The sequence below is a fragment of the Rhodnius prolixus genome, unplaced genomic scaffold (genome assembly GCF_049639745.1).
Source record: "Rhodnius prolixus isolate KJV_2025 unplaced genomic scaffold, Rpr scaffold_9, whole genome shotgun sequence".
In the NCBI taxonomy this organism is placed as follows: domain Eukaryota; kingdom Metazoa; phylum Arthropoda; class Insecta; order Hemiptera; family Reduviidae; genus Rhodnius; species Rhodnius prolixus.
In genome coordinates, this window is record NW_027411604.1 from 7,073,147 (window position 1) to 7,099,121 (window position 25,975).

At 35.3% G+C, this 25,975-nt stretch overlaps 1 protein-coding gene across 13 annotated transcripts in view; it reads right to left on the reverse strand.

Annotated features, from left to right (window-relative positions):
• The window catches only part of Tpst (tyrosylprotein sulfotransferase), a 332,855-nt gene that overhangs the window by 85,629 nt on the left and 221,251 nt on the right, over window positions 1-25,975 (reverse strand). Inside the window, exon 1 of one of the 13 annotated variants that reach the window (XM_074128985.1) lies at window positions 16,284-16,548. The exons of the other annotated variants lie outside the window; for them this stretch is intronic. Coding sequence (XP_073985086.1) covers window positions 16,284-16,295 — 12 coding nt within the window. The 5' untranslated portion in view covers window positions 16,296-16,548. Of the gene's footprint in view, window positions 1-16,283; window positions 16,549-25,975 lie in introns of those variants that run through there. 13 annotated transcript variants of the gene reach the window in all.

The following is a 25,975-nucleotide window of genomic DNA, read 5'->3' on the forward strand; positions in this document are numbered from 1 at the left end:
CTGTAAGTTGAAGAATATCTATCAATATTTTTCATTCTTTTTAGTCTACATTTTTTGGACAGATCTGTTACAAAAATCCGTTCTCTTGGTACCTAGAAGTTCGTGTTTCATTTCTATCAGGATATCTTCAACAATGGAGCTTTAAATTAAAGCTTTGTAACTTTCGGTAGGTGGTTACTATTGCACAAAATTGGATTAAGTAACCCAATGGCTCTGCGCCCTTCTGTTTTCCTATTTTCCTCATATCCTTTATGTATAATCCTCCTGGATACTTCCATAATAGAAGCTACGGAGCTCCTCGATCTCTAGAAATCCGGATTTTTTTTTTTTTTTGCCACGTATCCCCTATAATAACTGATGATTAATTCCTAGTTTGTATACTCTTAGCTAATCTAGCAGCACATAATTCTGAAATTGTCCGTAGCGATAATAACTTGAAATAACTTTCAAAGAGAATGTTTTTTTTTTAAAGTATATATTAGTCCCATCAGTCTACAATATCACTTTCTATGCGCCAAAATCTGCGATTTTGAAAAATCTTGAGGGGTCGCTACAGAATATATACTTAAGAATATGTTCATCTTTAGATATGTTGTAGCAATGTAGAGGCTAGATGAATTGTAATGATGGAAGTAAAGGGGAACAGCTGTGCTAGTCAGATAATGAGTGCTAACTTAACAGGATAAAAAAATACTGTGGCTGTGTCATGGACCCGGCCGTGTGTTGTTCGCGAATACGTTTACCTAACGGGTTATATTTTTTATATAAAATATTTTTATTTATGTATTTAGGATGAAATCAAGGAAACAAATCGACGATCGAACACAATCTATGCCTATACAGACCGTTGTCGATGTAGAAGCGATTTCATCATCCACTTGCATAATTTCAACCGCCTTAGCTGCAGATGTACTGACACCGTCGTTGATCCGTTCGGCCGCATTCATTCTTTTACGTTCCTAGGCACAGCTTGACTCGGTCATATGGTGTTTTATTATTACCATTCGATTGTTCTTGAGAAGCCTTTTCCAACCGTATACGATCTCTGTATTTGGTTTTGGCTTTTCGACGCGTATTGGCCGACATTATATATTTTTGATAATATTTTTTTATTCTAACACCTTATTATATTCACTGTCACTATTTTACACTAATGTTTTATATACAATCGATAGATAGTGACGACAGCTAACGATTAAAACTTAAACGAACATCGTAGCTTCTCCGAGTCAAAAGTTATACAAATTGCAAATTTCGATACGCAGCAAAATGATCTCAAAATGGCGGCGCTTCGCCCTCCACCACGCGCGATGCGTCACAGTCCTCGCTTATCGTAATGAATTCTTTGATCCTTTAGCTACCCAGTGGTCTAATTTAATTTTGGATGCAGACGATAGATTCGAAACTATAATGCCAAACTGTATCCCCCGATTTTGTTATCATTAGGTTTTTTTTGGATTGCCTCCATATGATAGCAAATTTAAAGACGTATTCACGTCAAAAATCAGGCATATTAAAGGAAAGAAATATGCAATTATGTGTGAATGTTACCGTATGTATGTTAGTTCATGCTAGAGCATGCAGAGGTTGCTGCCACTGCTAAATTGCAATGAATACCAGAGAAAATAAAAGGAGAGAATCTTTCCTTCCTCAACCTCTTCTTCCTTCTTCATATATATATATTTAACGCGGTAACAATTTTCACTTTGTACAATTTGTTGTCTTTGTGTACGTATTTCTGTGTACACCAGCTAAATATCATTTGTACCGTTTTATTATGTTTCTACAGCATGTTGTGCTATGGTGACAATAAATACAATTGTAACATCTATTGCACAGTTGGGTTGTTTCGGCTATTATTATACAGCCAACACCCCACTGTACTCTCACAGGTTAGCATTTTAATAGCACCTTCATTCTGCACATGTAAAAGAATCTTCCTGTTTCTGTATTTCCGTTTAAAATATACGGTTCATTTCATGTCCATTTTACTGTGAGAGGAGGAAATACTACTTTTATTCAATAAATTTTCTTTCTCAAAATGAAAATAAACTGTTTACATCAAAAGACTGGAGGAAAAGTTTATGAACTAACATCCTGAAAGCTCCCATAAAATTGCTTCAAGTTTTTTGGCTTTAAATAAATAAAATTTTGCCGCCAATTTCGCAAAAATAAAAGTGTGGCGTCATCAATTATTCCATTCAAGCAGAACTGTTATTATGATGAGAAGATAATCAACAACCTTAATCCATAGAGGTGCGCCTGAAGGGTGATTAAGTTCCATCGTCAATCTTAAGTTTACCCTGGCAACTTCACCAGTTAAGTTTTGCTGGTAAAGGGGAAAGGTCACAGAATGTTGCCCACTTCTCGGCTAGCCGCGGTCGCATTAGCCAGTTTTATTTAAGGGGAACACCTCACGGTTAGAAATTGTATTCAGAACAGGCAGACTGGACAAGGAACTTACGAGAGATTTGGCGAGGGAGCTGATAATGGGAATGAAATTTGGTTATAACCGGATTTGGCTAGATCAAGAACAAAAAAGATCTTTTAGGTTAGCGAGAATAGTCTGATTGCTGAAATAAGGTATAACGATGGAGCGCAGGATTTTGCTGCAAATACTTTAAACTGAAAAACTGCAGAATTGGCGATTACTAAAAGTAAAAGAAAATAACGAACTTGACTTCCTCGTCAAGGCTTTCTCCGAGTTTTCGCTGATACTATATTCTTTCTACCCAAAGCTCTGGGTAAATAGTTGTACACATTGCTAATAAGATGTGCCCTCACTATATGTTTTTACAAATTTACAAATACTATCCGAGTATGACTTAGAAATGAATATTTCATTTACCAAATCGATTAACTCTATAAAACAAAAAGTTGAGAAAAATGAGAAACTAGTATAATATTGTTTTTTGAAAAATTCCTGTTAAACAATAGATTCAAATACACGATGTAGACTGTATTGCTGCAGATGTATCTTTTATCTAACACAGACTAAAAGTATAAGATGGAATATATTGATATGCTTCTGTGGAAATTAGAATGCAACTGATAAATCTCTTTATTCGTGATGGGACAACGACAATAACCAATTTACTGTTATTGTCTCGTATTACGTCGTTACATTAAAGAGCACGAGACCTGCAAAACTAATATACATTGTGGTACTGGGTTCGATTCCCGGTCTTGGCCTTGGATTTTATTTAATGGTTAAATGAGAAATAGTAAAGTACGTTTGCTAGTCGCCTCCGTCCACGACACTTAGTAAATGGTAGTTGGACGTTAAGCCCCGCCTGAAAAAATAGGCGATTACTTTACTTTTACTTAAAGAGCAAATTCTAAATAAATAAGAAGTCTTCAATTGCGTTGTATAAAGTGATTTAACTAAATTTTTATCACAATTTACATTTGAGTATGGAGACATTGGCTTCTGAAATAAATGTTTCATTATTCAATGGCTAAAAATTTTTGGTCATTTAGCAGAGTTAATACTTATTATCAGCGAAATTTAGTTTTGATTATTACACAGTTAGGAATCGACATTAAACGTGATAAAATTCAGAAAGTGGAGTTAATTGATTTTGGCTAGTGAAGCTTTCATATAATGCTAGCGAGCTGCTAGCGATAAACGACAACGTGTTTAGAGAGTTGGAGTGAAAACGCTGCGTTCAGCGACTGTCGTTGCTAGACTCTCTTAATGATGAGCAAGGCAGTACCACTAGAAGCTCTGCAGTTAACACTTTTTTTTTCTACAAATAACTTTTTCCTTAAACTTATTTGTAACTTGAAAGTTTTACTTTGAATTTTACTTAATCTTAACAACTCCTCTTTTACACTCTGAGAGGCTCCTTTACTATTGACTCTAATTACAATTAAAACCACGGCACCATTTAATTTGAAAGATCTGGTATATTCCTCTAATTCCATTCCATGTATTTTTGAGAATAAAATTGCAATTGAAAAATAAAAGGATTCAAATGAGATTTATATTATGGAAATCGATACTAATATCTGATGCAGGGAAATTCGGTGGAATTAATTGGTTACCAGTGGAAAATCATTGGTTCTGATATTTTCCCAGGATGTTGTGTAAAGCTGCATGATTATCAGCCAGCCACTCGTTTCATCCTTCCTCTAACCAACCATACAACACACACATCATCAAATTATTGTTGATGAAACATTGTATTTCACATTCATATCAGAAATTTAAATTTAATGTTTATCGTTTAATGATGTGGCGACTTTTTTTAATGAATATACAATTAATTTTGATATTAATTTGTTGGTAATTCTGATCATAAATTTCCGTTTTTCTGTAACACAAGCCAACAGCCCATTTTCAGACTAATGTAACTGAAATATTACTTTATTATTGTTATTAATTTATTTTTCTTCGACTTAATTAGAGAAAGTACTTTTTCTTTTTTTAATTTATTTATTAATTTACAATCTGTATACATTGTATACAATAAGTAAATATGGAGAGAGTGATGAACTGGGGCGGGAGGAGAGCAGGAGGAGAGAAACTACCCAGCGGTAGCACTCTCTATAGGAGAGAGGAGAATGTGGGGAGGAGAGTGTGAGGAGGAGAGAGGAGAGTAATAATTTAGGTCTTCAGCCTACAAGAAAGTCGCGGGGCCATTGGCGATTCAGTCGGCGAGGAGTATTAGGGATGTCAGAAGAACTGAGAGACAGTACAAGAGGATTAGAGCTAGTCGAGAGAGTAGTATGGAATTTTTGGTATTTAGTCTTGTCGAGTTGGTCTATGAAGGGAATGTTGAGGTCGGTTAGTCACGTAGAAAGGAGCGTCAGCTATCTGTCGGGAGGAATTTTGACTGAAATGTCCTGTACTGTCCGTATGTTTGTAGGTTTGGCTGAACTCCACAGCTCTAGTCCTGTAAGTCCACATAGGTTTGAGGATAGTACTGTATATTAAGCGTTTGAGTTCAATGGGTAATTTGGAGAGTCGACCAAGAAGTCTGTAAAGCATTTTCGCACGTTTCGTCATTGCTTGTCTTTTAAGTCTACGTGTGTGGGTTCCACGTGAGTCGTTTGTCTATGTAGAGCCCAAGGTAGAGAAAGTACTGCCATCGCAATAATTTTTCAATATCATGTTTTTCCACGAAATATCATGAGCGTATGAACACTATAATATTGAAAAGATTGGAAAAATTAGTTCAGCTCTTTAAAAGAAGTTGTTGTCGATTACCAGATGGTTGAAGCTATAAGAGAATAAAAGCAGATTAGGGCTAAACTTCCAAATTTGGTTAAATAGTACCCTTATCAGACACATAATTAACTTCGAAACAAAAGAAGTCACGCCCTATTTTTTTGTTTCCTTTAGAAGATAACAGTTTGCATTCGTAACCATAGAAATAAACAAGATAAAAGCAAAAAAGGGGAAGATAGAAACTACTCTCTGGAGGCACTCTTGACTACTTGTCAGTCCCGGAGGAAATCTCAGGGTCTCTGGTAGAGGATTGTCAGGACCCTGGTAGTAAAAGAAGAGAGACTGTAAGGAAGAATTAGAATGGGGGAAATGATGAGATTGGTATAGAGTATGTGGTTTTTGATGTAGAACGCGGCATCGCCTTAGATTTTTGACGTCATAATCCTAAGATGAGAATGTATTGCCCGTCTGAGGATGTACGGATAAGCCCCCAATGTTCTAAGTTCGAACTTATAGATATGGGTCTTTTAAGTCTCTTTGGTACTTTAGAACGTTCCCATAGAAGTTGAATCAGTTTAGTTACAGCTTCTCCTTTATGTCTTCTACGAGTGTACTTTATCTGCGATAAGCTCAAGGTAGCCACCAGCATCATGGTCTCAAGAAAGAGATTTGTTATTGAAGAAGACAAATGCTGAGCAGCTGATGTGGAACAGAGCACGCTTGCGACGGAATTCAGTGAAACGCAGCACTTAATTAAATAACCGTCAACGTTAAGACTACGTTACTCAGTCAAATATCATCCATTATCTTACATTTTTTGCTACCTTGAAAGACGATGTGGGGTTCGTACTTACATATGTATAAATATATCATTAAGGCACTATATATATATGCACGGAAGTTAGAATATACGCGTTGTGGGTGGTCTCGCACATTTATCATCTTAAGTTACACACCTCTTTGAGAATGATTTCATTTTTGGTTTGTCTGTTCGCTTGTATTAAACTGTAAACTGTAAAATTTATTGAAACTGTCGTTCGAATTTTTCGTTTTAATCATATTAATAGATGAGCAATATTAAAGTAATTACTGAAATATTATATAGGAATAAATAATGCATAAGTGCAATAACATGATTGTCTCGCTGAAAAGTGGTTAGCCACACGGTAATAAAGGAATGTTCAATTTAATATAAACCCCACACTGTTAGTATACATCTATCTGCAAATTAATGTGTTGCTAAGTAGGTAAATTTGTTAATATAATGACTTAATTACGGTTATTATAATATTTAATAAGACTAACTGACAATAACTCCTCCATAATTTGATAATGGTTTGAATAATGTGAAATGTAATTTCAGAAAATGAAATTTTCAATGTCATGTTAGCACTTCAATTTTCGTTTTAAGATATATAGATTCAGGGAAAAAGTGTGTTGAGCTAACTTTATATTTCTTTTGGTTACCCTAATAGAAATAATTTAAAATATAATGAGTAAAAATGAGTGTTGAAAATGTAAGTGGTGCGTGAAGACAAGGAGTAAAGAGAAGTAAAGAGAGGTAGCACTCTCTATAGGAAATCGATGATGACGATGATCTTCAGACCTCAAGGAAGCGATTCAGTCGGCGTGATGGATTGTTAGGAAAGAACAGGAAAGGAGAGAGAGACTGTACTGTATGGATTAGAGAAACTGGAGAGAGCTGTATGGAACTTGGGATATTTTGTCTTGGCTGTTGCAGGAATGGGATGTTGAGGTCGATATGAAGGAGTAAGGTTATTCAACTATCTGTCGGAGTAGTTTTGATTGGAATGTCCTGTACTGTCCGTTAGTTTGTAGGTTTGACTACATTCCACAGCTGTAGTCCGTAAGCCCACATGGATATTTGAGTATAGTACGTATAGTAATCGTTAGAGTTCTGTAGGGCAATTTTGACCATCGTCCACTTGGATACTCCTCGAAACTCAATTAGATCTACATCTTTTGTTTAAAACAAATTTAGGTGCAGCTAGGCAGGAGTGATTCTCCAGTACTGCCAACTTCTTCCTGCTATACTTAAGGGCTTCCATGGGAAAGACCTGAGTTACTACTATGTGTTGATGGAGAAAATATCCCACATAGAATTCTCTTGGGGGTGTCTTCTTTTAGAAATAGATCTAGGGAGTGTATTTGGAGGGGCGGAAAGAGATGACACCGCAGCTTAGTTATTTCCTGTTCCCACTAGAACCATTCCCCACGCAACATGGGGGGGGGGAATTGTTTTATTAATATGGACGTCAGGCTAGTGATAGTGGGGGCAAAATAGACAGATAAGTTTGGTCGTAGTATAAATTAGCCTTAAAAATTTAAAATCCGAATTTTAAGTAAATTATTTAATTAGCATTTGGTAGGATAAAACAGAAATGGCTGCCACTTGATGGTTTTATTTATTTTCAAACGTTAGGCATCTAACTACGTTGGAGTCAGGTTTATTTTAGAATTGTCTATCTGTCTGTCAAGACGTCTTATAAGATGTTTTAAGCTAAAACTATTTTCATAACAACCGAACTAAAATATATATCGAACCACATTTTACATCAATTACAGACTAAACTGTCTATTATCGGATGTGTTTGAAACTCCTAGGGAGAGAAAAAGATCTAAGGGCTGGCAGCTGGATTCGAACCCGCGATTTCCACGTTGGAGTCCAGTATTCTCTAACCACTGAACTAATCTACCACCTACTACTTTTACTTCAGAAATGTTAGCGATTAAAAATCTCTAAACACAAAACACCATGATGATAATGCAACATGTTACCTGATAGCCAAAAAAAAGGGATGTTTCTAGCTCTTCTACAGAGAGCAATAAGTCTATCTTGAGATTTATCTACAGCGACCCGTAACAACAAACTGCACCTACCTTCCACATTAATAAATCTGATTTAATAGCCTATAAACTGATTTATTACAGAAAATTATTAAAAAAAGTAATAAAAGCTAATCCATTATTTTATTTTTTCCAACCATTATGCCATAATTTAAAGTAATATAACCCCAAATATGCGGTTGCTGAAGTATTTTAGAAGGAGATTTTATTTCTTTATCACTTTTACGTAGAAGATAAACTCTTTAAAAGGAGGGCGGTTGAAATTTATTGCGCTGGTCATTTATTTTTTGGACATAACAGGTGGTTGCCGACATAGACCCCCGTAAGTTTTCTAAGTGCTCTCGGATCTACGCTCCGCATCCTACACTCTTAGAGGTCCATATGGCCCTTAAATAAATCTATCAGGCACACCTGCGAGCCAAAGGAGCATGGTTCTACCCTCCATTCATTTCGGCAAACTTCCAGACTAGTATTGCTTTATGGCCTACAGTAAAAGAGAAAAAGGCTTTCAAGGGCACTGATAGCCTTCGGGTAATGTTCTCTCGTTACCACACAGTCGATAATAGCCCTACCTTCGAATTTCTATATTTATAGTTTGTAGCAAACATAACCAAAGAACAATTAATGAAGCCGTCAGCGGGCCGCCTCCTTTCGAAACCACTCGTAAAGCCGTGATCTTCACGCCTGACAGACTAATAAACAAATCGCCTGAAGCGCTCAACACCTTCATTCCCCGTTCACGCTACAATGAAGTCAGCTTATCTAACGCCTCCACACCTACAATAATTATTTCCGGTTTAAGATAATGAACGTACCCTTTATTTATTTCTGATATTCTCACAACACATGGGATCTCTCTCTTTCTCCCGAAGGTATAAAACTCAAATTGAACACGTAATCAAGAAGAGATGACCAGTTCTCTAGGTGGCTGTGGAAGATAGGTGTGTGTGTGGGGGGGGGGGTTAATTAGTTGAAAATTGCATTGAAACCTATTCTCTCTGTTCCGCCGCACAGGCATAAAATGAATTCCGCTATAAAATGCATATAAACATCTACGTATCTATACGGTATCTATGCCTCTATCTCTTGAAGATCTATGTTTGTGATAAATTTTCGAAATTTAATTTATATCGTAGCAGCCTTTTTCAAAAAAATGAAGCTATTCTGGTTGCGGAAATTTTTTTCAAAATGGGAATTTCAGATACAAATTTACTCCTTTCTGAATGGAAACAAATAGGCACATGAGAAGTAAGTTGTGGGGCAGGGTAACCAGCTAAGAATTTATAAAACTCTTATTCGCCCTGTCCTGGGTGTATGCCTCCGAAACCTAGGACAATCACGAAAGCAGATGAACAACCGCCTTATAGAATTCGAAAGGAAAAATACTGCGAAAGATCTTCCGCCCACAATACGTGTGAACACAACTTGGCGTTGCAGAACAAACAGAGAGCTCTGTATGCTCTGATAAAAGAGCCACGAATATTATAGCGTTATGACTATATAGGTTTCGTGACCTTAAATTGTTAAACTTAGGATTTAAGATTGGCGAGGGAATCGGTCAAATAAAAAACAAACTCGCCTTCTTGCCAACGTTTCGACAAATATATTGTCCTCTTCAGGGCGTGGCTATGCGGATTGGTTGAGTTTCAGAAACTGTTTCAGTAACTCAGTTTCTGAAACTCAACCAACCCGCATAGCCACGCCCTGAAGAGGACAATATATTTGTCGAAACGTTGGCAAGAAGACTAGTTTGTTTTTTATTTGACCGATTCCCTCGCCAATCTTAAATCCTAAAATTATAGCGTTAATTAAGTTAATCAGGCTTAGATTAGGGCTGGAGATGTTGCAAGAATGGCCCACGAAGAGATCCTGTACAAGTACTTCTACAGGAAGTCCCTGTCTGTAAAAAGGAGAGTTGGGGAGACCAAAGCTAAGATGGTTCGACAGTGTGACGCGCAGGATACCAGGAAGTTATTGCAAACTAGAAACTGGATGGCGGCTGCAAGAGAGAGGGGACGACTGGCGGAGTAAGATCGAGGAGGCCAGGACCCAACTAACTGGGTTTCGAAAAATGATCATTTCTACCTTTTAGTACTTGTAAGAGTGAATGAACACCTCCAGAAAAGAACTGACTTATTAAAAAAAAGTCAGCCATTTTTTTTTTAATTTTCTCCAAACGCATTCAATAATTAATTATTCTCTGAAAAAGTATTCAATATATTTGAAAGCTTTTAAGCTGAGACTAACACAGATTAATAATAACGCTTTATAAGACGCCTTAGTATTTAATAAAAAAAATGACCATTAATAATTTTTTATTCAGTCAAAATCGGGCATCAACATGAAGAATGCAAATCAGACATATATGTTAAGGATTTAATCTAAAAAATTCTGTTGGAAAGTTCGGTAAAAAATAAAAAAAATGTTGATGCTGGGTGGACCAAGGAGGAAGTGCCAGTCATGATAAGGATTATTTTTAAAAACCAAAATTAAAATAAACAACAGAGAGAGAGGAAATCCCAGCGGTTAAGCTTTATCTTCAAAGCCGATTAATGAATACCAAATCTCTCGTATTTCCGCTTTTATTTTTTTCCATTTTTCAATCGAAATATACAGGGTGTCCCAAGCTATATGGATAACGACTTTTTCTCGGAAACTAAGATAGCTAGAAAAAAACTATAAAATACGTGTTCCCTTAGTTTTTTGTTAGGAATCCAAATTTACTTGGTATTTTTTTTTCGGTGCTTCCAAAAGCGAGATATAGGCACCAACTTCATTTTTTCAAATGGGAAGGGTGCGGTTTTTATTTCAGAAATAGATTCCTCTATTTTTTTAAAGACAAATTTACTTGAACTGTTTTTTTCTGTGAGCGATATTTTAGAAGTTATGAATGAAAACATGATTCTTATAAGAAATGTCAAAATGATAATATTATAACGGTTTTTTGATGGAATAAGAAGAAAAGTACTATTTTATTATAAATTTTACTACTCATTAATATTACAGATCATGCTCGAAATGGTCTCCACCATTAGAGATGCATAGACATGCTCTTTCCTGCCAATGAAATAGATTCGAATTTAACCGAGTTACTGGCATCTATTATTCTCTGCTTTAGTTCATCTACAGATGCCATCCCGGCTTGATTCTGATACACCTAGATTTAGAAATGCTTTTAGGTAAGCAGAAATAAGGAAAGAAAGAAAAAAGTTATGAATAATCACCTTGTTTTTCAGATATCCCCAAAGGAAATAGTCCATAGGAGTCAAATCCGATGAGAGAGGTGGCCACTGAATCGCCCCCCGTGACGATATAACACCATCAGGCATGTAAAGAGATATCTCGATAGGCAATTTGATGGGCGTGTTATATGGCGATTCAGTAGCCACCTCTCTTACCGGGCTTGACACCTATGGACTATTTCCTTTGGGGATACCTGAAAAACAAGGTGATTATTCATAACTTTTTTCTTTCTTTCCTTATTTCTGCTTATCTAAAAGCATTTCTAAATCTAGGTGTATCAGAATCAAGTCGGGATGGCATCTGTAGATGAACTAAAGCAGAGTATAATAGATGCCAGTAACTCGGTTAAATTCGAATCTATTTCTTTGGCAGGAAAGAGCATGTCTATGCATCTCTAATGGTGGAGGCCAGTTCGAGCATGATCTGTAATATTAATGAGGAGTAAAATTTATAATAAAATAGTACTTTTCTTCTTATTTAATCAAAAAACCGTAAAATATTATCATTTTGACGTTTATTATAAGAATCATGTTTTCATTCATAACTTCTAAAATATCGCTCACAGAAAAAAATCGTTCATGTAAATTTTTCTTTAAAAAAATAGAGGAATCTATTTCTGAAATAAAAACCCCACCTTCCCATTTGAAAAAATGAAGTTGGTGCCTGTATCTCGCTTCTGGAAGCACCGAAAAAAATTTACAAATTAAATTTGGATTCCTAACAAAAAACTAAGGGAACACGTATTTCTTAGTTTTTTTCTAGCTATCTTAGTTTCCGAGAAAAAGTCGTTATCCATATAGCTTGGGACACCCTGTATATATACATTTTTTTTTTATTAAGTTTTGTAAAAAATTTACAGACGGCCATCTGGAATATATTAGATTTTATTTTCTCATATTGCACAAGAGAGGGGAAGCACAGCTAATCTTGTCCGTAAGTACTATATTGATATTTTGATATTAGGCTACAGGAAGGAACACCCGGACTAGAGAGCTTTTGGACAAACTAGTCAATTTGGAAATGCCAGTTAAATGATAAAACACGGCTCCAACGATCTCTAGACCTGTTATAATCATTGCACATGTTAGTTAGATCTATAAGTTTCATTTGAAATAACTACCTCCTTCATTATACCCCTTTTAAGTGCTAGTTGTATGTAATATAGGGCCCCCAACAAATGTTAGAAACACCATATGTTCAATACCTAGTCTATTGATATTATAATTACAACCGATTTTAAATATTTCGTATTGTGTGGTAAGCCCCATTGTATGTATTAGATTGTGGAAGCCTTACTGCAATAATAGAGGCTTATACAGTTGCGATAGGGGGAGATGTTTTAATGGAACTATTATACGAAGACTACAATAAAATTATGATACCTATTTCTGTAAGATTATCTTTTTCAGTTTAATGTTATTACATCTACACAATATCCTCTTTTCCAAAATAGTGCTCTATGGAAGCCAAACAGAGACTATGACTTCGTTACCTCTCTTTGATAACAATGCTGGAGATTTATAATTTCCTTTAGATGATCAGTTACAGATTCTATATATTCTGTAGTTTCAGAAAAGCGACTTGTGAATTAGTTATTCAATTACGGGAAAATGAATAGTCACAGCGATAAGATCAGAATAATGTGGCTATGAAACAGCAAAAGTGCATCCATTTTTGTGGTAAAAAAACCGTCGTTGCGATACTGTATATCGCAACACAAAACTTCTCGTCCAAAAACTCAGTTACTGTTAGTTATTGAACTATGAACAAAAGAAAAAATAGAAATAAAATTTTAAAAAAAAGTTCATCTGGTTCCCATCAAGATTAGAATGATGCGAGGTCTGTAAATTAAGTAATGAGACTGACGTTTTTTAATTTTTTTATTCAAAAAGAATTACAATTCTATATTGTCACCTTCAAAATAACTTCCTTCTGAAGCCACACAGCGCTGGAGACGTTTCTTCCACTCCTCATAGCAGTGCTCGAACTCCGATACTGGAATAGCCTTTAGCTGGTCGGTTACAGCCGTTTGAATGTTTTCGACAGTTCCCAAAATGAGTTCCCTTGAGGTAATTTTTCAACTTCGGGAAGAGAAAAAAGTCACAAGGACTCAAGTCAGGCGAATAAGGGGACTGAGGAGCCACAGGAATGTTTTTACTGGCCAAAAACTCAGTTTATTGAAATTGCTGTGTGACAAGGAGCATTATCGTGACGCAACAGCCACTTGTTCTTGTTTGGGACAGTCGAAAACATTTATACGGCTGTAACCGACCAGCTGAAGGCTATTCTAGTATCGAAATTCGAGCACTGCTATGAGGAATGGAAGAAACGTCTCCAGCGCTGTGTGGCTTCAGAAGGAAGTTATTTTGAAGGTGACAATATAGAATTATAATTCTTTTTGAATAAAAAAATTTAAAAAAATCAGTCTCATTACTTAATTTACAGACCTCGTACATCAAAATCCAACAATTTGAAATAAGCTGTGGCCAACTAACTAACTACTTTAGGAGATTCTAAAGAATAAAAACTAGCGCTAACATATAACGACAAGTGAGACTCTTTAGACAACATGTGACTTCCCAGTAAACTATTTGTTATTTAGTGATAAATAAAAGTAATGTATAAATATTCCCATAATTTATTTTACAAACTTCATATGTACATACAGTGCTCGAACACGCGCCGTACTCGCCTGATTTAGCACCATGTGTCTTTTTCCTGTTTCCGAAGATCAAGTCTGCCCTTAAAAGGAACCCGGTTCCAGTTGATGGAAGAAGAGGTGAAGCGAAAATCGGCGGAGCTCCTAAATGCTCTTACAAAAGAAGACATTCCAGTATTGCTTTGACCAATGGGGAAAAAACGAATGGAACGGTGTGTTGCGAGGGGTGGGGGATTACATTGAAGGGGAGCATTCGATTGCTCGAATAAGTTTTAAAATAAAACTCTTTTTCATAAGCAGTCTCCTTATTTAATAGCCCAGACCTCGTACATGAACTGCTTACCAAATTATCCCATAACTTCCAACTTGAAAAATTTAAAAAAAAATGCCATCTTTTTTGGTCCCTAAGCTATTGAGGAATTCTTGACAAAGCGGAACATCTGCTCAACATTCTAGTACATTTAACGAGAGCTCCAGAGGATGGCTACAGACCGCAAAGAACATTATTTGATCAGTATCCAATAGGTTCGAGTCTAAGAGCTGGGACCTCGAGCAGAATACTGCTAAATCTCCGAAATGAAGAATTTACTGCTTATTTTGTTTGTATAAATTACATAAAACTGTATTTTTTAAAAAAAACATTTATTACCTTATTCGCTCAATCCCATTCATTCAAATTTAATGAATTAAGCTCAAATTGTGTTCTTTATGAGCTGGAACGTTAAATGAAGTGTGGTAATTCATAATATAAAGGTGATAAAATAATATAGCATACCAGTTTATATACATACATATGTACATTTAAACTAACAGAACTGGGCAAAGTGCCCTTTGTATATATCGCTATAAATTGGTCAATGTTCCCCTTTCATAGCCCAACGATGATGTTAATTTAGTAAATGAAGTGAAATATTGTAACTATAATGCTTTGTTAGTGCGCTAGTATTTCAAGAATTTAGAATTTTCCTCTTTTTTAGCAAATTCCGGTCCACCCTTCGATGATTCAATGGCGAAAAATAGAAAAATATTAAGCCTCTCCCGCCTAGACTAAACAGTGGTTTTTAACCTTGGCATTTTTTAGCTCACGTCTAAATATAAAGTTTTTTTTCTATTAGGGCAACAATTTGGCAACAATTGCTAAAGTTTGACGATTTCTTTTGATATTTTATGCTACTATTTTCAAGTGAAGATGATGGTGATTAAATTGATGATGAGGTAGATGATTGGTGATGATGGTTATCGAATTCCCGATAATGAGTTTTCAAGTTCCAACTTGTGTAATCCGTGTAGAATATATACTGGTGTAATCACTTAAACGATTTTACACATTAATTATAATTTAACAAACTTTGTTAATAATACCACTGAACGATGTTCTTCTAAACGGAAACGTGGGGCTGATTCTACAGCCGGTTTAGAAGCAGTGCTACTAACAAATAAGTACTCAAATAATTGAGTTTCTAGATTCATCTGTACATCTCGCAGAAACTTTCGACCCGATTTTTACCGCCAAATATATCCAAACCAACTGTCTGACTTGGAGCCCACTCTAAAGCACTGCCCGCCTCCGTACAGTGTTCTCTCAATATAAGCAACACTTTTCCAATTCACCGGGCACTGAGCCTAGAATCGAGCAGACATCAAATAAAGCATATATATAATGTTGTGAATATGTAGCCAGTGAGAACTGTCTTGAGAAAGAATAAATAAAAACTTGGAACTGGAGGGTATTGAAACTAAGAATTAGTTGGCAATCTTGTGAAGATCCTGCCAGTCAGCTGTTCCCTTAATATTTACGTAAACATAACCTTCAAATTGTGGTGTGATAGACAAAAATAAAGGCGCCACGGTAGCCGAGCGGTTAGAGGCGAGATCTGCAAAGCTAATATGTATTGTTGGTTTAGTGGGTTCGATTCCAGGTCTAGGCCTATGATTTTATTTAATGGTTAATAAAAGAAATTTACAGTGAAGTATGTTTGCTAGTCGCCTCCGTCCACGACACCTAATTGGTAGTTGGACGTTAAGCCCCGCCTGAAAAAATAGGCGATTACTTTACTTTTATGCAAAAATAAAATGTAGAGTTTGGTGCGCCGAGAATAGAAAGAAGATTACGGAAAGCTACTTGCTTTGAACTACCCGCTTTTCCTTTTCGATAGTTCAAGTGAAATGATTCAGATCTAGGTTTTATGAAACAATAGTTTTACAGAAAATCCTTGGCATTTTCATTTTTTCTGTTTCTAAGCTCATTTGGAAGGGTCCCTCCCAACAACTCTTGAACAATCATAAATTTGTCAGCGCCAATGACTTCAGCAGCGAAATATTTTCTATAAATGATATTACCTGTAAAGACATGATGATATATGGTGATCAACTGAAGGATGAAGCTATGAAATTCCCATTGAAGCATACACTGGTAAAGCACACATATTGTGAGGAAAACATTCTGTGCATGTGTTAAAAAATTGTGAGGATAGGGCTACAATTTTCGAATACCGGAAATAAACAATTACATCGCTAACAATGTGAAACGCAGACCCACCAATCTAAAGTGTCCATCCATACATACTCTGTGGATCACATTCAATAGATAATACGCGAGATGAACTGAACACAAAAGAGGAGATCACTGATACTGAAATACAAACACACTACTTGTTTACTGCAGACATCTCTCTCACTCTCACTCTCACTCACAAAGAGAGATGCTGAGGAGAGAAAGAGAGGCGACTAATGCTTCTCACAGATCCCCCCATACAGGGCCTGGCTGGGTGCCAATATTTTTTGTCCTCATATTAATATACCCCATACATACAAGATGTACGTACCAGCGTTACATTCACTCATTACATATTAATAATATTCCAATACCATTTGTTGAATTGAATTATTGATTTTGGTTAAGATAACAGCTCGAAAAAAATAAGAGGGCTCAAACATGGCATTACGTTTTGATACTGGTATCAAGTTTCCGGTTAAAAATCCGCCCACCGGAAGTTGCTTTTTTACTGATTCAGTTTTTCTCTATAAACTCCCCTAAACTAATTATCCAAATAAATGCTTAGGCAAGTTATGCATAGAAAATGTAATTTTAAAGTGTTGGACTCGGAAAAGACTTTACGAAGTTGAAAATCTCGGCCTAGATCTTGGATTTTCTGTAATGGTTTATATGACAAATTTGGAGTATGTTTAAATGTTCAAAATATAAAATATAAGTGGCAAGAAAATCCAATGTTTGTTCAATGCAACATAAAATGAGATTTACTGTAATGTAAATACAAATTAACTGAGCAATGTAGCCTCCTTACATAGGATCTGTCTAGTCCTAGAACGTCCTACAAAATGAGGTTCCTATTCCTCCAGCTTGGAATAGCAAAGGTGGTAAAAAAGCAGCTCAAATTAATTACTTCACAAACATGGAAATGTGTAGAAGATGAATTGACAAAAAATAAAAATTTTATATAAGTAGGTTACTTGTAATGCAATAAACCAATATGACTGTAAGGTGGACCTGCATAAGTCAAGTGAGTCGTCAACATGGTTAAATAAGAGTGTAACATAGTACTTTATAAGTCTAGTGAGTCGTCAACATGGTTAAATGTGAGTATAAAATAGTCGTACATAAGATTAGTGAGTCGTCAACATGGTTAAATTTGAGTATAAGGTGGTACTATATAAGTCTTGAGAGTTACCAACATGGCTAAATTTGAGTTTAAGGTGGTACTTTATAAGTCTTGAGAGTTACCTACTTGGTTAAATGTGAGTGTAAGGTGGTACTATATAAGTCTTGAGAGTTACCAACATGGCTAAATTTGAGTTTAAGGTGGTACTATATAAGTCTTGAGAGTTACCTACTTGGTTAAATGTGAGTGTAAGGTGGTACTATATAAGTCTTGAGAGTTACCAACATGGCTAAATTTGAGTTTAAGGTGGTACTATATAAGTCTTGAGAGTTACCTACTTGGTTAAATGTGAGTGTAAGGTGGTACTATATAAGTCTTGAGAGTTACCAACATGGCTAAATTTGAGTTTAAGGTGGTCTTACATAAGTCTTGAGATTTACCTACTTGGTTAAATGTGAGTGTAAGGTGGTCCTAAATAAGTCTTGACAGTTACCTACTTGGTTAAATGTGAGTATAGGGTAATCCTAAATAAGTCTTGAGAGTTACCTACTTGGTTAAATGTGAGTATAAGGTAGTCCTATATAAGTCTTGAGAGTTACCTACTTGGTTAAATGTGAGTGTAAGGTGGTACTATATAAGTCTTGAGAAATACCTACATGGTTAAATTTGAATGTACAAACTGCATTTATGTTTACAAAAATTGCCGCTAGAGTTCTCCACCGGATGGAGTATAAAGTAAGCTTGCAGCCTATTTAATGGCGGCTAACTAGCCCATTTCTCTTTGATCTATTTCATGATAAAACAATGCAAATTCTCAGCTTTTTTGTTTATGTTAACGATAATTGTGTAAAATATGAAGTATTATTCCAAAAGAAATATTTTTTATCGTATTTTTAACGGGATTTTTTTTTTCTTGCTTTTTTGGAAAGTTTATCAAATACCTATGGGAGAAATGTCGACAAAAAATTTTTAAATTAATTATTTCATTGATTTAATTGCGTATAAAGTAGTGGCCAATCACAGCGTAGTATGGATGCAGACTGTGGGCGGGCCCTGCCCACCTCTAGTGTAGTCACGCCCCGTCCAATGAAAACAAGTCATGGCTGGATCTGGGCAGTATTAACAATGGTGCTTCAATACCTTTCTCTTATTTTTCTAAATCTTATTATTTTCTTAAACTTTACTAACTTTTTTTGGTTATTTTAGAAATAATATTAAATTTACGTAGATATTGAGAAAGATTGCTAATAAATTATTCGAAAAAAAAAAAATCATTCACAATTTTCAAGTAAGTTTTTATTAATTTAAGATTGTTTTCGAATAGTTTTCGCCAATATTCGACAGTTTCATTTTACTTTCTCATGAAAAGAATCTCGTATGAACACTCACATGACTTTTTCTTACCATAATTTACGAATATAACTGAATGTTATTGTAACTTAGAATTGCTCAAAAAAGAGATCAAATTAATAATAATATAGATAGAATGCGACACATTCCCTCTGAACCAAACTATTAATTGAGAAAAAATTACAGGCCAAACTGACATTCAAGCTTAAGTTCGTCATTAGATCAGCTTCAAATGAATCCGTTTGGCAAATTCATAGTAAATTACAGGAAAAGCCTTTCTTTAAAATTGCACTTCCGGTGTATTGATTTTCTTAAATAAAATAAATAATATTAAGGTGATTTAAAAAAAAAAACGCGTATCAGTATAAATACAAGGACTGACAGTTAACTGAGGTCAATGATTATAACAGCAGTTTCATTATACTGGCCAGCCAGTATGAGCTAACAGATAAATACGTAGATGGTTATGTTATATCTTAAAAGCTCTTTTCAAATTGAGTTTTTCTTTTTTTATTCAAGTATATTAATACTTGATTGCATTTGTCTTTAGACCTTTACTATCTTCTAACATTTAGTAACCGAATTAGTAGAAAATAATGGATACTTTTTCTTGTTAGGCTTTTGTTAGTATGGAGAAGACTCGTGTACGAAATATAGATATAATACAAGGTACAAGGCGGGCACAAACGGTCAGACTGACAAAGCGGTCCGATTTTCAAATATACAGGGTGAACCAGTAAGTAATGTCCATAATAGGCCTACTGTGTGTAGTACACCTAAAGTGAAGTTCAATGACGTATTGGCCAACTTCATATTTTCAACTGTTCTTGAGTGAATATTCTTAAGACAATCTACTTTAAAAATTGACTACTGGTCCATCTAAAAGAGTTTTCAATGAATTAAACCACTTGATAAACTAACACTATTGAGTGCTCGTGAACACGATTTCTTGCAAACAAACGTAATTTATTGTATGAAGATAAAAGGAATCCTGGAAAATGATATACCTTTTGAAAGCCCCATTAGACAAGGAAACTTTTATAAAAAGTGGCCAGCACCTAGGTCTGATAATGATCACATAAGGGCCTAATGAGTTTTCTTAAAAATTTCGATCACTTTTATTCGGAGGAAGATTGAGGCTGTTTAGAAAATAACTTCAAATTGGTATCAATTTTTAGATATCAGATTTATATTAGATATATTTATCTATCTTTCAAACCGTGTCATCAGAATCGAATTCGGACTAAAACTTTTTGAGTAATAACATTTTTATTGCAAAAAAGTAATGATTTTAGAAAAAAAAAAATTAAAGTGACGTCACTAAAGAACAATGGAAAATATGAAGTTGGCCAATACGTCTTTGAAGTCCACTTTAGATGTACTACACACAGTAGGCCTGTGGACATTACTTACTGGGTCACCCTGTATATGTTGGGGACCTCAAAAAAGAAAACCGTAAATTTAGGCTTACGTATCTCTTTTGCCACGCTTAGAAACATAAGAAGGTTTTTCTCAGTGTGACAAAGGTAGAGCAGTTCAGAAATATGTCAGTAATTTCTCCATAAATTAATAAATATGCCGGTAATATTATAGTTTTTGAGGTTTTAATGACGGTAAAAGGATGTTACAAACATGAATATATAGTTTTCGTGACCGCAAATTGTTAAACTTAGGATGGAAGATTTGCGAGGAATCGGTCAAATAAAACAACTCGTCTCTTTGCCAACGTTTCGACAAATATATTGTCCTCTTCAGGGCGTGGCTATGCGGGTTGGTTGAGTTACAGAAACTAAAGACAAACGTTTGTTACAAACGTCTGCCAATTTATTTATTTATTTTAAATTATGCTGAAAACTAATGATTTTATGCTGAATTCATGCACAAGTAATCCTAGAATAACAGATGCAATGTAACTTCAATTTTATCTAAATTAAATGCCAGCAATATTAATCGTGAAACAATTTAATTAAGATGTAATTCTAGGCCATCTCCTTCCTTAAAAAAAAAGTACAGATAACTACCTATAAAGAACGAGGGAGAGAAAGAGTTAAAAATATAGTTACTTTTAATTAAAGAAAAATAAATTAATAAAGAATAATTATGAAGGCAGTGGAAGACAGAGAGAGAGAGAAAGAGACGATTCTTAGATTAGAATTCATTAAGGAAAACATTTACTCCAGTTTTTCAATGGATTTTCTTTTATTACATCCTTTGTGAAACTAGCGGATCAAAGAGTCGTCCTCCTTCACTATAACAGATTGGATGATTCATTAATTTTGTCTCCGGATTGGAAATTACTTGACTAATAATAATTAGGAGCAGTCTTCTTGCTGTCACCATTCTACTTGTCTTTAGGTTCTTTTATTAGACCTTAATAATATTTTATTGTGATTAAAGAGAAGGGCAGAAGACGTATTAATCAAATATCTTGCAACGAGCGGTGGTAACGATCAGTTTACATCCAAAACTTCTCACGGAAGTAAGTGGGAACATTGTGAGCGTTTCAAATTTTGAGTTTTACACCGGAAATACAAGCATTTCCGGAAACGGAATTATCCGTTTTGATCATCCATTTTCACCTAAGGCATGAAAAATAGGTTTACGATCAGGGAAACCAGCCAGACACCAGAACAGATAAAGACAATTTTATCCCTTCCAGCAATTGTGGAACTCTTTATCCCCAATGTAATTAGGCCTCCACATTGTTAGGGGTCAAAAGAACAATTAAAGCTTAGAGGACCCTGTAGCTAATATATTTAACAGAAACTTATAGTTTAAATAGTTAGGTATAAAGGGTTGATTAAACGCTTAAAGGTACACAAATCAGCTAGTACCTAATATCTCATTAATACTTCGTTGATGTCACCACAGACCCATTATGCTGGCTACTAAGATTTGTTCAAGAAGCTACTTTCTGAGAGAGAAAGAGCTACAGTATTGCGTTCACAAATGCTTGGTATAATCTACAACACGTACCATAATTGCACATTTCCAAGGTAGAACTTCGAGCAAAAGTATTTTCTTCTAGACGCAATCTGATTTTAAAGAAAAATTATTACACTTATCAAAACTTTGTCTAGCCCCATCATGGCGGTAGATTGACACTGTCTATTTTATTTTTATTTTTTATTCCATTTTTTTTAAAGATAAAATTTGAGAGATTACAGAATTTATCTATCACAATACATATACATACATCTGAAATTCAAATAAATCAATTAAAGTTGCCAGCGATAAAGAGTAGGTCAAACCGAAACTGAAATCAATCAAACACGTGTACATGTAGCATTTATGCCAGCGCGTGGGTGGACAAACAGGATGTACAATACAGGTTCGACCAGTGGGCTACCCGTGATTGATAACTTCCAAGATAAAGCTAGTTATTTATTGTTTATTTATTATCGATATCGAATAACATCTCAAAAAAGGTTTTATTATTTGGAATATACAGTTTCAGGAAAGCAAAAAAATCACTGAGTTCAAATATATCGACGAATAGATAGATCCAAATTATTAAGGTTATACCAAGATAAGGGAGATACCTAGTTTGTGGTAACTGTGACTTTTCGTTTTCGAGACATTCTGGTTACACAGTCCTTTCAAAAATCCAATTTAGAAAACTGTTCTTTACACCTAGGAAGTAAATAAACATATGATTCACGGAGGGATAAGAGGAAATATGAAGTACGTTATAAGAACAGTTACTATGAAAACAATGACTGAGATAAATAGCCCATTATAAACTGTATATCATCTGTCAGCAGATAAGTGATATGTTAGTGTATATATTTTGCAGGGTAATGCTGTGGTAATTAGAATAATGTTGGGCTACCCCAACATAACAGGTAGCTTTACTGATAGAGGTGGCCTTGTTAGTTTACTTTAGGGTTTCACCATTTATTACCTAAACCGTATACTAGGTCATTAGAACTAAGCTGATAACTAGACATATACCACCTGTGCATTATATTTTAGAAAATAATGCAGCGCTTTTAAGTTTGCTGTATCATTTATCTTCAAAATAAACTACTAAAGTAAAGTAAAGTAATCGCCTATTTTTTTCAGGCGGGGCTTAACGTTCAACTACCAATTAGGTGTCGTGGACGGAGGCGACTAGCAAGCATACATTACTATAAATTTCTTTTATTAACCATTAAATAAAATCCAAGGCCTAGCACCGGGAATCGAACCCAGTACCACAATACATATTAGCTTTACAGGTCTCAATAAACTACTATATTAATTTAAAAAATTGGAAACTTTTAATTAGGGCTTTTACAAAACAATTTGGGACAGTTTTAAATGATTAAATGAAATTGAGATTAAAAAGAAAAAAATTAATTGAGAGTTGTCAGTAACGAGAGGACACTGTCCGAACGCCAATAGGGCACTGAAAACAGCTCCCAGCGCCAATAAGCTCTGATGTTAAAGCGACTTCAATTTCAAAAAAATAAGAACTAGTTAATTCTGTTAAAAGATTATCTTTAGAAGAAGATGAGATTTTACTACGCACAGAAAGGTTAGTCAAGTTAAATTAGGAATAAAACTTTAACATTATTATTATTTGTCTTAATAAATTGGTATTACTAAAAAATTATGATCTGAGAAGCTTAAAAGCCATAAATATGGCATTGGATGATGTCAGAGAGAGTCCACATTAATGTTGTCTCAATTAGAAGCTACTTACTGAGAGTGAAAGATCTATTGCGTACACAAATGCTTGATATAATCAACAACACGTACCGTAATTGCTAATTTCCAAGGTAGAACTTCGAGCAAATGTCTTTTTTTCTAGACACAATCTGATTCTAAAAGAGTAATTACACTTATCAACACTTTGTATAAGCCCCCCCCCCCACATCATGGCGGTAACTATTCCACATTTACAAATTTATGGTTGGCTGAAAATAGACTACACCTTTTATGAGATAACTGGCCGCTATGGAAATCAAGAGTTAATTTAGATGCTAATGAACTAACGAGGCACTTCCTTTTAATGGGAAGGGTACTGACCTGGAATGGAAAAGTTTCGAACTGGTCAGCAAAGTGGCTCGCTAGTTCTAATGTAAAAACCAGCATCCTCCCCCAGATGGAGTTGATGAATCAGGAAATGGTGCACCTTGCACTTTGCATGTGTACTTGACGCTTATCTTTTAGAAATGAAAAGAAAAATCTAGCGAGACTTGCTGTAACTGATATTCTTAAAAGTTCCCATTCCCATTCAAATATCGAGTTTTAATGAAGCATTATTTACTACAAATTTTGTCTCTGAACAAATTCTTAAAAATAAATCCGGGTTCGCAAGACAGAAATCCCATCGAAGCACAATACGAGGTGTGGCTATTAAATAACGAGACTGTTGCTGCTACAGAAGAACTATGCATGCACCAAAATCCTAACGACCGACAGCTGTGCAGCATAAAGCCTTCCCTGTCGATTGCAGCGTCTTACGTGTTTGTAGAGAAATCTGTCTGACCGGAACCTGACGTGTTTGTGTAAGAGATGTTAGTTTCGTTTTGCCGAAAACATGATACTACACAACGTAGTAGAGTAACGAATTGTCGTGAAATTTCACATGAAACTTGGTAAAACTGCTACTGAAACTTATCTTTTATTAAAAGAAGTTTATGGCGATGAATGTTGTATCACGTGCGCAAGTTTTTGAGTGGTTCAAGCGTTTCCAAGATGAATCGAGAAGACGTCGGAGATGAAGAGCGCCCGGGTTGCCCTTCCTCGTCCAAAACGGATGAAAATATCGATTATAATTAATCAACATTACTACCGGTGAGGTGCTTGCTCAACTCCGTGAAAGAGTAAGGAAAAAACGACCCGATTTGTCGAAGAACAAGTCACGGGGTTCTCCATCAAGACAACGCGCCGGCTCACACTGTATTGTCTGTCAAGACGTTTCCTATAGCCAAGTACAACATCCCAGTTCTAGGCCATCCGCCTTATTCGCCTGACCTGGCCCCATGTGACTTTTATCTGTTCCCCAAAGTCACAATCTGCATTAAAAGGAACACGATTTCAGTCCTTTGAAGCTGTGTGAAAGAAAAAGCGGTACGCGTCATGCAGGAGCTCACAGGAAAATACTTCCAGCACTGTTTCGGAACAATGGTAAATTCGCATGGAGCGTTGTAGGGATAGGGGAGGGGTGTATATTGAAGGTGGCAATAACTAAATATGTATAAATTTAAAATAAAATGTTTTATAGCAATAGTCTCGTTATTTAATAGCCACACCTCATACAATGACGTTTATTTGAATCATGTTAAAATTAATTACACGTAATAGAATCATAATCATTATTCGTGTGCCTTATTACGTGATTGCAGTATTGTTAATGTTGACTACAGTGCAAGCTGTAAGTCAAGAGAAAAATCAAATTTAAAATATTATACATAAAACACTGTTTACCTCAAAGAACTTCACCAAGAAATATAACAATTTGGTCTATAATGGGAGAAAGATCGATAAAATCTCATTGAAAAACTACATTAAGCGACTAACAAGTATTGACAAGTGATTATGGTGTTTTGCATACTAAAGTGGGTTGTCTTTGCATGTAAAATTCATTCGACTATAATTTTGTTGGCACTACCAATACGCTGTGTGTATGTAGATGTTTATGGCATCTGGCATTTTCATCAATAAAATCAGCACTGTTAGTAGATTTATTTAATAAATTAATCGCTTGTCACCACCAAACCCCTAACTGAAGAGTTTTATGCTGTCAATATCTTCGATTTAATATGGAGTGTAACGAAATGTAACTTAGTTGATCCTATTTTTGTGCAGGCGAAGTCTTTAATTACCGTTCATTATATTGGAGCAGTTTTAATCTGTTTCGATAAAGTTGAATTGGATTTAAAATTGGTTGAGAATTTTACAACTTTACAGTGGAATGCAAGAAGTAAAACTTATAATAAAAGAGATTTTAGTAATCAAAGTTGGCTCATTGACTTTGATTGCCGTGTACATCTGTCAGTTACACTAGAGAACTATGCAGTTGCTGACGTGTCCGTCGGCGCTTCGGTAGTTTAACCTGGAGTGGTGATTGGA